Source organism: Rhinoderma darwinii, chromosome 2, assembly GCF_050947455.1.
Source record: "Rhinoderma darwinii isolate aRhiDar2 chromosome 2, aRhiDar2.hap1, whole genome shotgun sequence".
In the NCBI taxonomy this organism is placed as follows: Eukaryota; Metazoa; Chordata; class Amphibia; order Anura; family Rhinodermatidae; genus Rhinoderma; species Rhinoderma darwinii.
Window position 1 is genome coordinate 233,636,851 of NC_134688.1, and position 13,351 is coordinate 233,650,201.

At 42.2% G+C, this 13,351-nt stretch overlaps 1 protein-coding gene across 1 annotated transcript in view; it reads left to right on the forward strand.

Moving 5' to 3' along the window:
* The window catches only part of DOC2B (double C2 domain beta), a 657,062-nt gene that overhangs the window by 370,191 nt on the left and 273,520 nt on the right, over positions 1–13,351 (forward strand). The window contains exon 3 of the mRNA XM_075852930.1: positions 2,056–2,130. Within this exon, the coding sequence (XP_075709045.1) occupies positions 2,056–2,130 (75 nt within the window). The remainder of the gene's footprint in view (positions 1–2,055; positions 2,131–13,351) is intronic.

The following is a 13,351-nucleotide window of genomic DNA, read 5'->3' on the forward strand; positions in this document are numbered from 1 at the left end:
TGAATTGTTCCCAGATAGTATAATGCCACATTCATCATAATGCCCCTATAGCTGCCCCCATACAGTATAATACCCACTTAGTAGTTAACCCATACAGTATAATGCCCCCTTAGCAGTTGCCTTCATACAGTATAATGCCTCCTTAGCAGGTGCCCCCATATAGAAGAATGCCCCCTTAGCAGGTGCCCCTATATGGTATAATGCTCCTTAGCAGGTGCCACCAAACAGTATGATGCCACATAGTGCCTAATAAAAAATAATGAAATAAATACCTAGCCCCGTTCCCACGACGAATGCAGGAGATCCCTCTGCTCCTCCGCTCTGTGCTATGAGTGGCTCAGTACAGACAGGTGGGATGACATCACTGAATTGCGACTGTCTGTGCCGAGCCGCTCATGGCCGTTTCACACAGTGAATGCTGACGCAGGGAGCTGACGGTTCCCTGCTTCAGCATCAGATTCAACTGTATCTGCGTCCTGATGATGCAGATACAGTTGAAAATGGGACATACCTCCGGCTGCCCGGGACAGAAGGACACCGCCCGGAATACAGGACTGTCCCACTGAATCCGGGACAGTTGGGAGGTATGACCTGCTTCGACTAAATAATAGTTTTGTATGTTACCCATCTACTTCTTAGACCCATCCAAAACAGAAATAAGAGGTCAGAAACATAAGTCTGACACATGAACAAAGCAGTACACAGATTTGACTGCTACCATCGACGCATGCGCAATGTAAGCTCCCGACGCACACGTCAAGCGTATCTGTAGGGCCCTACTGACCCACCGCATAGCAAAATACTGTCCTTTTGGCATAAGTCGGGAACGTATACATCAGCATATCTTTTTTTTCCTGAATGGAAAAACGTATAAAACGTTTAAAACGTATACCGTGCAGTATATCTTTCTTACAATGGGGCCCTATGTGAGACGTATTTCTGTACAGAATAGGAAAAAACTCAGATTTTCACAATCAATACTTTTGTCAAAGGGAGGATGGTCACTTTGACTCTTATCCCTTGTCCACCAGGCCCTTCATTGCGATCTTTAGGGTTTTATACTGGCAGCTAGTGACTAACAAAGGCCCCCAGGGCTGTCAAGTTATATATATCTTATTAAATGAATGTTGCTAAACAGTGAAGAACATATACATATGTGGTATCCCCATAGTTGTAACACGCTGCACAATAAAAACATTCAGCGATCAGCATAAAAACTAAAATAAAAATAATTTCAGAATTGCTTTTTTCATGCTTTATGTCATATCATTTCATGTATAATAAACTGTACGGTAAACATATCCTAAAATAGTACCTAAAAAATGTACAACTTCCCCACAAAGAAAAACAAGGCCTCAAATAGCTACGTAGACATAAAAGTATTAGTTATGGCTGATGTTATGTGAAAGGGGGGAAAAAGGTTTTCAGTCCTTAAAGGGGTATTCTTGAATGACTTACATTGATTATGGATGCAAATCTGCCCCTTCATTCTGATGATTTGTGTGGGTCCCGGCATTCGGACCCCTCACCAATCTCAAAGTGTTAGTATGTCCTGGCAATATGCTATCATTTCAGCTGACTAGAAAACCCCTTAAATGCTAAAATGGGCTTCATCCATAAGAGTTTGAGGAATTGTTCATACTTTCGAAATGATATCGATGAAAAAGTCAGGTCAATGTTTTATGTAGCAAAAGTCAATGAAGAATTTGATACAGCAACTTCACTTGTTTGACACTGTATAGTCTGTAATGTTGTAAGTTGGTCATGGAGTTATATAATTGTATTATATGAATAAAACTGAACATTATTATTTACAATGTAGTTATTTACATTATTTTGTTACCATGGTAACATTTCTATCATGATAGAAAAAAAAAAAAAAACTGCATTTACTTGAGTTTTTCCCCAAATTTTTTTGCAAACCATCAATAAATCAACACAAATACAAGCTACATGTAAAGTTGGCACGTCCCAAGCATAATAATTAATTATTAAGGCAGGCAATTCATGCTGTGAAAATTGCTTTTAGAACCTTATTCTCTATTGTTTTTAAAGGGCCTGAAGCCAATGGACCACAATGGACTGGCTGATCCATATGTTAAATTACATTTACTTCCAGGAGCTAGTAAGGTAAATTTAACTTAGCTTTCTGTTTGTTTACTGTTTTTGCAAATAAATATTATTCACGCATTTCATTTCCATAACATGAATATGTTTTCATTTTTTTCCTTCCCGCATTCCAAAAACCATAACTTTTTTTTTTTTGCCATAGACATAGCCATATGAGGGATTGTTTTTTGTGGGACGAGTTGACGTTTTCATGGCACCATTTACTGTATCATATAATGTACTGGGAAACTGAAAACAATTTATTTGTTTTTACCACGTTCATCATGTGGTAAAAACAACATGTTAAAGTGTAGCTAAACGTTCAACAAACTTCTGACAGGTCATAGTGACATGCCAGAAGTTTTGATTGATGGGGGTCCGAGCACTGAGACCCCCACCAATCGCTAAAACAAAACTGCAGAAGCGCTCGTGTGAGCGCTGAACGGCTTTGTGTCTGTTCGGCTTTTTCCGGAAAGCCGATGTAGCAGTGTACGGGCCCATAGACTTTCTATTGAGTGCCTACACCTCTACATCGATTTCCTGAAAAAGCCGAACAGAAAATAAGCAGCTCAGCACTCACACGAGCGCTTCTGCCGCTTTGTTTTAGCGATTGGTGGGGGTCTCAGTGCTCGGACCCCACCAATCAAAACTTCTGACATGTCACTATGACATGTCAAAAGTTTGTTGAACGTTTAGTTAGCCTTTAACAATATTCTACAGGTTAATAAGGATTTTGGTGATACCAAATTGACATAGTTTTTTTATGTTTTACCACTTTTACAAAGAAAAAAATGTTGTTTTGTGTCGCCACATTGTGAGAGCCATAACTTTTTTTTATTTTTCTGTCGCTATGAGGGCTTATTTTGTCTGTGGCGAACTGTAGTCTTTATTGATACCATTTTGGGGTGCATGCGACTTTTTGATTACTTTAAATTAAAAAAAATTTGGATCGTAAGGTGAGCAAAAAAATAGCAATTCTGGTATTTTAAATAAAAAATTGTATAGCGTTCATCGTGCGGGTTAAATAACGTTATATTGCAATAGTTCAAACCTTTACAGATACCGGTTATGTTAATTTTTAGAGTTTTTAACATTACTTTAGAGAAAATTGGGAAAACGTTATTTTTTTAAAATTTTCAATATTTTATTTTTTGACATTAATAAAAAATTTATTTAACTGTTTTTAATGTATTTTTTTTATAAGTCCCCTCAGGGGACTTGAACCAGCGTTGGATCGCTTGATCTACGTACTGCAATACTAATGTATTGCAATATAGCGTGATTTTAGCAGGCTCCCATTAAATCTTCAGTGTCTTTTGACACTTTTTGAGGTGTTTTTTGCAGCAGGATTTTTTAGGCATTTTTTAATGAATCACATGCAAAAACCACGGGTAGTTTTTGACCAAAAAAACGCTTTACACGAGCGGCGTGTTTTTTTTGGTGCTGATTCCAATGTGGTTTCGGTGCCAAAATCAGCACCAAAAGCTCTATGATCTGGGCCTTAAAAAAATATTAGTGTGCACTCAATGCATCATGGATAATAGTGAAAGCGTTTACCCTAAGGCTCTGTTCACTTAGCGTTAAAGCCTCAGGTTCAGGCACATGTGACTAAATTGTTAATAGGCCATTATTTACCCAGTGTATGCCACAAGACTGTCTTCTATCGCAGGTATATGTCAGGAAATCCTTCCAATGTATACCTCTGACGCTAGGCTCAAATTCTATGTGAACAGAGTCTTACTCATACAATTATGAAGTCAAATTTACTGATAGAGCATTTTTACTAAAATAATGAATACACTGAATAAATTACATAATTCCTGTTATCAGCAAATTCTTATACTAAATAATTATTCAGCAGTTACAAAGATTGTTTTTTTTATTAACTGAGCAATAGATAATAGGAGTGGCTCAATTAGCACAAAAGTTGTTTCCGCAATGTCAGTATTATTAGACTCTATAACAGCTCTTCATCCTCCTATTCATTAAAAATGATGAACTTTCTTCTTAAAAAAACCAAACTGCAGCTTGTTATATATTCCAGCTTGGAATGTGGAAGACAAAATTGGAGAACTTCAAAGATAACTTTAAAAAATTTAATTTTGAATATCCCCGAAACAGTATAAATTTTGCTATTCACATTTATTAATTGGAAACAATCTTTTACTCCTTTCATATTTTCCATTGGGCATGACCCCAGCATATATTACACAATGGTTACATCTTTATCTTGGCTAATTGCTTAAGAATGTTTCTAGAATAAAATGTCCTTAAATAATATATTTAGAGAGCAAGTTTCAAACGGTACTTTTTACAAAAAATAATATACTGTATACAAATCTTAAACCAGAATAGCAAACGTATAGGATCCCTGTAACTGTATTATATCACATCTCTTAGTTCCTACTGCACAAAAATATGATGTCCACTCAAGCTATCTGATGTTGAAGTATTCAATCTTGTCTATTTTTTAAGTCTATCAGAGAAAACCATAATATGATGTAACAGATGATGTCTTTCAGTCAGCCTGAAAATAGTGCTACAATACGTCGGCAAACATCTGCCCATTCATTTGAATGGGTTTGCCGACGTATTGTGCAGACGACCTGTAATTTACGCGTCGTCGTTTGACAGCTGTCACACGACGACGCGTAAATTGACTGCCTCGGCAAAGAAGTGCAGGGCACTTCATTGCCACGTAATTTAAACTGTTCTTCATTGAACTCAATGAAGCACAGCTCAAGATTTACGAGCGTCACAGACCCCTCGTAAATTCCGATGAGGAGCATTTACGTGTGAAACGAGGCAGCTGTAAACAGTCTGTCTTTTCACACGTAAATGCCTCTCAGCGTGTGAACATACCCTAACCACTTATGTTAGGAATATGTAAAGGATCTGCCAGACACAGCTTCTGTGTCGACGCCCGTGGTTAGTCAGTCTGCACCTGCTCCTAAGTCTGATCGAGTGACCCCTCCTTCTACCAATCAGGCTGGGAGGCTGAGGAGTGGGAGAGCCTATCACAGCCTGGCCTGATGGAGCTAGCTCCCGCCCTCTGTCTATTTATACCTTCACTTCCTGCTCCTCCTTTGCCTGTGATTCTCCTGTTTCCTGGCTCTGCTGCTTACACATCCCTTGGTTTATAATTTACACCAATTTTACTTACCCTGATGTACTCCGCACAGCTTATCCCACCTCGTCTTTCCTCTCTGGGCCCTGCTGTGTGCCCAGGCAGCTGATAACAGCCACATGTAGGGTATTGCCGTACCCAGGAGAACCCACATTACAGTTTATGGGGTGTATGTCTCCGGTCAAAATGCTCACTACACCTCTAGATGAATGCCTTAAGGGTGTAGTTTTTAAAATGGGGTCACTTCTTGCGGGTTTCAACTGTACTGGTACCTCAGGGGCTTCTGCATACATGACTTCGCACCAGAAAATCCCCAGTAGGCCAAATGGAGGTCCTTAAGAAGTGCTTTATCTCGGCCCCAGTGCTGATTCAGCCTAACCAAATGGAGCTATTCATCGTGGAGGTTGACGCCTCCGAGGTGGGAGTGGGTGCTGTCTTGTCCCAGGGTACTAGGTCCCTCACCCATCTCTGTCCCTGTGCCTACTTCTCCAGGAAGTTCTCGCCCACTGAGAGTAACTATGATATTGGCAACCGCGAACTCTTAGCCATTAAATGGGCATTTGAAGAGTGGCGCCACTTCCTGGAGGGGGCTAGGCACCAGGTAACGGTCCTTACCGACCACAAGAATCTGGTTTTCCTAGAATCTGCCCAGAGGCTTAACCCGAGACAAGGGTGTTATTTTTTACTAGATTCAACTTTTTGGTCACCTATAGGGCTGGGTCTAAAAATATTAAGGCTGATGCACTGTCGCATAGCTTCATGGCCGGCCCTCCTTCGGAGGAAGATCCTGCTTGTGTTTTGCCCCCAGGTATAATAATTTCCTCTGTTGATTCTGAACTAGTCTCCGAAATTGCGGCTGATCAAGGTTCAGCTCCCGGGAACCTTCCTGAGAACAAGCTGTTTGTTCCCCTGCAATTCCGGCTAAGGGTACTCAGGGAAAATCATGACTCTGCACTATCTGGCGATCCAGGCATCCTGGGTACCAAGCATCTCATTGCCAGAAACTATTGATGGCCTGGGTTGCTTAGAGACGTTAAGGCCTACGTCGCCGCTTGTGAAATTTGTGCTAGGTCCAAGACTCCCAGGTCCCGACCAGCGGGCTTACTATGTTCTTTGCCCACTCCTCAGAGACCTTGGACCGATATCTCCATGGATTTTATCACCGATTTGCCTCCATCTCAAGGCAAGTCGGTGGTTTGGGTTGTAGTAGACCGCTTCAGTAAGATGTGCCATTTTGTGCCCATCAAGAAACTACCCAATGCTAAGACGTTAGCTACCTTGTTTGTCAAACACATCCTGCGTCTCCATGGGGTTCCTGTCAATATTGTTTCTGACAGAGGGGTACAATTTGTTTCATTGTTTTGGAGAGCCTTCTGTAAAAAGTTGAAGATTGATCTCTCCTTCTCCTCAGCCTTCCATCCTGTAACTAATGGCCAAACGGAGAGGACTAATCAGTCTCTAGAACAATATTTAAGGTGTTTTATCTCTGACTGTCAATATGATTGGGTCTCCTTCATTTCCCTTGCCGAATTTTCCCTTAATAACCGGGTCAGTAACTCGTCAGGGGTCTCCCCCTTTTTCTGTAATTTTGGGTTTAATCCACGGTTCTCCTCCGTTTCACCTGGTGGTTCCAACAATCCTGAGGCAGATGTCGTTCATCGGGAACTGTGCACAGTCTGGGCCCAGGTTCAGAAGAACCTAGAGGCGTCCCAGAGCATACAAAAGACTCAGGCAGATAGAAGACGTTCTGCTAACCCCTTGTTTGTGGTCGGGGATCTGGTGTGGCTGTCTTCAAAAAATTTGCGCCTTAAAGTCCCGTCCAAAAAGTTTGCTCCCCGGTATATAGGGCCGTACAAGGTCATTGAAGTTCTTAACCCTGTCTCCTTCCGACTGGAATTACCTCCGTCTTTTCGAATACACAACGTGTTTCATGCCTCCCTCCTGAAACGCTGCTCCCCGTCCTTGGCACCCTCGAGGAAACCTCCGGTCCCTGTTCTCACCCCTGAAGGGGTAGAATTCGAGGTGGCCAAGATTGTGGACAGCAGGATGGTCCAAGGCACTCTCCAGTACCTGGTCCATTGGAGAGGATACAGGCCTGAGGAGAGGACTTGGGTACCCGCCCGGGATGTTCACGCTGCAGTATTGCTCAGGAGGTTCCATCTTCGGTTCCCCTATAAGCCAGGTCCACCTAGAATGGGTCCAGTGGCCCCTCATAAAAGGGGGGGTACTGTAAAGGATCTGCCAGACACAGCTTCTGTGTCGACGCCCGTGGTTAGTCAGTCTGCACCTGCTCCTAAGTCTGATCGAGTGACCCCTCCTTCTACCAATCAGGCTGGGAGGCTGAGGAGTGGGAGAGCCTATCATTGCCTGGCCTGACGGAGCTAGCTCCCGCCCTCTGTCTATTTATACCTTCACTTCCTGCTCCTCCTTTGCCTGTGATTCTCCTGTTTCCTGGCTCTGCTGCTTCTGCTTGAACTATTTGTCCCTGCTTCATATTGACCCTGGCTTACTGACTACTCTCCTGGTCTGCGTTTGGTACCTCGTACACTCCTGGTTTGACTCGGCTCGTTCACTACTCTCCTGCTCTGCATTTGGTACATCGTACACTGTGGTTTGACTCGGCTCGTTCACTACTCTTGTTGCTCACGGTGTTGCCGTGGGCAACTGCAACATTTCCCTTAGCTTCTGTGTACCCTTGTCTGTTTGTCTGTCATGCACTTATTGAGCGTAGGTCCGTCGCCCAGTTGTACGCCGTCGCCTAGGACAGGCTGTTGCAAGTAGGCAGGGACTGAGTGGCGGGTAGATTCGGGCTCACCTGTCTGTCTCCCTTCCCAGCATTACAGAATATTTTCAAGCCTATTGGGTCAACCACTTTGTTTATCTTATGTATACAATATATACTGGGTTATCGTTATTGACAATGTATATTATTGAAGTATGGGTCTGAACAATTGCCATTAAGGAGCCAGAAAGGAATGTGTCCACTTTGTGGCAAATTAGATTATGATGCTCAAGATTGATTTTTGCTTTTCATTTCATCAATTGGCATTTGAAAGTAAAAAAGATTCAACTTGATGTGCTAATGACTTTGTAGTGCGCCCTCCTATATTAGAAATTGTTTAGTGCAGGAATGAGCTGTTTTGGTTTTAGGTTCACACGTAGAGTAAATATTGCGGATTTTCCATAACGGATATAGTTGAGAAAAATCCACAGCATAATACAGTAGCAGTAAAGTGGATGAAATTTGAACACATCTCATCCACACGCGGCGTAAACGATAAGCGGAAAAAACGCTCAGAAATTGACCCGTTGTGTTTTTTTTAATCCGCAGCATGTCAATTGTAGTTGTGTAGTCGCTGCTTTTTTATGCGTGTGTCCCCATTGAATTCAAAATCGAAAAATCTTATACTTACCCAGAATTTTGTGCTTCTTCGTCCAGGCTGGCCTCCTGGGAAGATGTTTAATTCCATGTGACCGCTGCAGCCAATCACAGGCAGCAGCTGTCACATGGGATGAAATGTTATTCCATGGCTGCAGAACCTCAGGACATCGGAGGGACGCCTCGCCATGGTAAATATATAATTTTAGTTTTTTTCACTGCAGGATTTCAGCAGCGGCATTCCGGCTAAAAAACTGCACCACAATTTGGTACGGATTTTCATCTGGAATCCCCTGAAGCGACCAGGGCGAATATGCTGTGTGCTTTTATGCAGCATATTCACCCTGTGTGAACATAGCCTAAATCTGTCAATTTGCTTCCCCTGCCCTACAGGGAAAGTTGATGTCTGAGGCAATGTCCTCACCTCGCCTCATGGATGGTGAAGACCCTTAGTATGTGTTGTCACTCTTCAAAGACTAATATCACCAGTTATCTGTGTACTAGACTGCTTGAAATGGGTAATAAATCCAGGAATTTATTCTAGTTTCCATATTGAGAGTTAAAAAGGAATTTGTTTCCAATTGGGTAGGCATTTCCCTCTTAACTGATTAGTTTTTGCCTTCTTCCTCCTCAGCAAAGCATAATAATAAATGAAACCTTTTGGACTTTTTTTTAACCTTATTGACTATGAAGTTTGTCACATATTTAATAATTGATCTTTTTTTGGAATGGAATGTGTATGAAATGTGCGACAAAGATGCTGTTTCCTAAAGACACTTTGTTGTGTCCATCAGCTCCAGGGTACTGTTGCAACATTTTGCTTTATATTCTCAAAGAGTTTTTCCAATCCTATAACCTTCATGTATTGTGTCCATTATTATATTGAATCCAATGGGACTTTACTCACATGTAGTACCTATTCTGAAATAGAAATGAACTAAGATGTCATGTCAAGCTGCTTGATACTAGAGGGGGTTCGTATCATGAAATAGATGATGTCTTGTTTCATTGTGACTCATAAGTCACTATAAGAAAAACCTAATGTATGATTACTAAATTATAATGTACAGGATTTTGATTGTTCTTGAATCTCACTTACTTTTTCACATGAAAAACATACTTAGCAGTCTACAATGGTTCCCTGTGGAAAAGCACCATGCTAATCATCGAAGGACTGTGGTTGAACGGGTAGCAAAAAACCTTAAATGTGTGAAGTGTTGATTCATATACTGTGTAAGTCACTGCACAAAACTTTTTATTTATCGATCTAATCAGAACTCATTAAAGTGAGATGTGTCGCTGCTGCGAGCTATCTGGATCTTCAAGCAGCTGAAGTAGAAATTGCTCCACAGTCCTACAGCTTAGATTTAATTAAAGCTTCTGCTGAATTCATCTGGTAGTTGCCTCTGGTTGAAAAATCTTTCTGCTTCAGTGAATGAGAAAGTACACACACAGGGTTAAGAAAGTATTTGTTTTGATAGATTTTGTCAATTTTTCTCAGATTGAAAAAATATTATGATAAAAAAGACACCAAATGATATTTGAAGTCTCTGTTTACAACTGCGCTGTGACTTTAATTTATAACAGAAACTATGAGGGTATGTTCACACGGCAGCGTCCATTACGGCTGAAATCACGGAGCTGTTTTCAGGAGAAAACAGCTCCTGAATTTCAGACGTAATAGCATGTTGCCGGCGTTTTTCGCTGCGTCCATTACGGACGTAATTGGAGCTGTTTTTCTATGGTGCCAATGGAAAACGGCTCCAATTACATCCCAAGAAGTGACAGGCACTTCTTTGACGCGGGCGTCTTTTTTACGCGTCATCTTTTGACAGCGGCGCGTAAAAAAAATGACCGTCGGCACAGAACATCGTAAAGCCCATTCAAATGAATGGGCAGATGTTTGCCGGCGCATTGGAGCCATATTTTTGGACGTAATTCGAGGTTAAAACGCCCGAATTACATCCGGTTCATCGTACGATGGATCTAAAAAGGCGCCCAACAGACCGTATCGAGATTTATGATGTGGTCAATCTGGGTTTCGTCAAGGTGCATGCTGCTCTAACTTGTGATATTAGTCTTTGAAGAGTGACAACACATACCAAGGGTCTTCACCATCCATGAGGCGAGGTGAGGACACTGCCTCAGACATCAACTTTCCCTGTAGGGCAGGGGAAGCAAATTGACAGATTTAGGCTATGTTCACACAGGGCGAATATGCTGCATAAAAGCACACAGCATATTCGCCCTGGTCCATTCAAGGGATTCCAGATGGAAATCTGTACCAAATTGTGGTGCAGTTTTTTAGCCGGAATGCCGCTACTGAAATCCTGCAGTGAAAAAAACTAAAATTATATATTTAACATGGCGAGGCGTCCCTCCGATGTCCTGAGGTTCTGCAGCCATGGAATAACATTTCATCCCATCTGACTGCTGCAGCCTGTGATTGGCTGCAGCAGTCACATGGCCTGGAATGTCATCCAGGGAGGCCGGATTGGAGAAGAAGCAGGGAACTCTGGGTAAGTATAACTTTATTTTAATTTTTTTTTACTTGCGATTTTTGCGGCGGAATCACTGTGATTCCGCCGAAAATATCGCAACACACACCACTTTGTTGCGGGTTTAAGCACCCCATTGAATTCAATGGGAAAACCCACAAGAGAAGAGCTGCGATTCCGCAGTATTAATTGACATGCTGCGGTTGAAGAAACCGCACCGCAGGTCAATTTATGTGCATTTTTTTCAGTGGCGTTTTTCCGCAGTGTGGGGACAAGATTTGTTGAAATCTCACCCACACTGCTGCTACTGTAAAACCCTGCAGATTTTCCGCAATTAATCCATTGCGTAAAATCTGCTTTGTTTATGCTGTGTATGTTCCTACCCTAAATGTTAATAAATTGACCTGCGTTGCAGAATTTAAATACCTAGCATGTCAATTTATGCTGCCTTTTCGTTACTTTTCTGTTGTGGGTTTTCCCCATTGAATTCAATGGGGATGCAAAACCCCCAACAGAAGGCCAGTGTGTGACTTTTGTGGAGGAATCGCACCAATTCCGTTGCAAAAATTGCAACCCAGGAGAAAAAAAAATGATACTTACCCAGAACTCTCTCCTTCTTCCTGCAGTCTGGCCACCTGGGATGACATTGCATCCCATGTGACCGCCGCAGCTAACCACAGGCTGCAGCATCGCATGGCCTGCAACGTTTTCCAGGGAGGCCGGACTACGCACAGAGAAGAGGGGGTAAGCTTGAACAAATTATTATTTTTTCCGCAGCGGAAATCCCTTTTGAAAAACCGCACATCAATGTGGTGCAGTTTTTCAGACGAAAGGTGCTGCAGGTTCCAGTTTGGAAACTCTGCGCTGTTTTTACGAAGCGTATCTGACCCGTGGGGACCCGGCCTTAAGTGGAAATGCTGAAGAAATTTTCTGAAGCAATTCCGTTATGTGTGGACAAGCCCTAAGGCCGGGTTCCCACGGGACCGGATACGCTGCGCAAAAATAACGCAGCGTGTCTGACCTGGAACCTGCAGTGCATTCCATCTGATAAATGGTGCGGTTTTGAGAACAGAATTTTCGCTGCAGAAGAAAGCGCTCATACTTCCAGACCTCCGTCTTCTCTGCGCATAGTCCGGCCTCCTACGATGACGTTGCAGGCCATGTCACATGGGATGAATCGTCATCTCAGGAGGTCGGACTGTAGGAAGAAGGAGCGTGTTCTGGGTAAGTCTGATTTTTGTTTTGTTTTCCGGGGTTGCGATTTTTGGGGCGCAATTGCTGTGATTATACCGCAAAAGTCGCAAAACGGCTTTCTGTTGCGGGTTTTGCATCCCCATTGAATTCGTTGGGGAAAACCCGCATAAGAAAATCAACAAAAATGCAGCATAAATTGACATGCTTCGGAATTAAATTCTGCATCTCAGGTCAATTTATTAACGTTTATACTGCGGTTTTTTTCCGCAGCATGGGCATGAGATTTTCTAAATCTCATCCACTTTGCTTACACTGTAAATGCTGTGGAATTTCCGCACTCAATTCCAAATGTGGAAATTCCGCAGGGTTTACGCTATGTGGGAACCCGGTCTTATGCTGCAGATTTTCTTTTAAAACTAGTTCGATATAATTTGCAAGCGGAAACGCAAAATAAATTGACATGCTGCAGATTTTAAAATACGCACCATGTCAATTTACATGCAGAAGAAAAACACAATGTGTAGATGACATTTATGGAAAGCACATTTACTTTGCTGGTACTGTATTATGGTGCAGATTTACTGCAGGAAAATCCGCACGTAATACGATTTGTGGGAATTTGGCCTTAGGCTGGGTTTGCTGCAGATTTTGCATGCGTGTTTTAAGCCAAAACAAGGAACGGAATCTAAACACAAGAAATGTATAAAGAAAAGCAATGTAGGTCTGCTCTCCTGCATCCTATTTTGGTTTTTGCTTAGAAAATGCAGGCAAAATCTGCAGCAAATCTGCACTGAAATCTGCAGTGAAATCAGTTGCGGAAAATCTGCAGTCTTTACGCTACGTGTTAACTTACCATATGAGTATGTTTCCACAGGATAAGCTGCAGAGTTTCTGCAACAGAAACTCTGCAGCGACACCTAAAAGAACGCAGGCGAATCAGTCATCCACATCAATTTTTGCTGCGCATATTGCTGCAGGAAAGGCTTGTGCACAAATAACAGAATTGCTGCATATTTTCCATCCAGAATTTCGTATGGAATATAT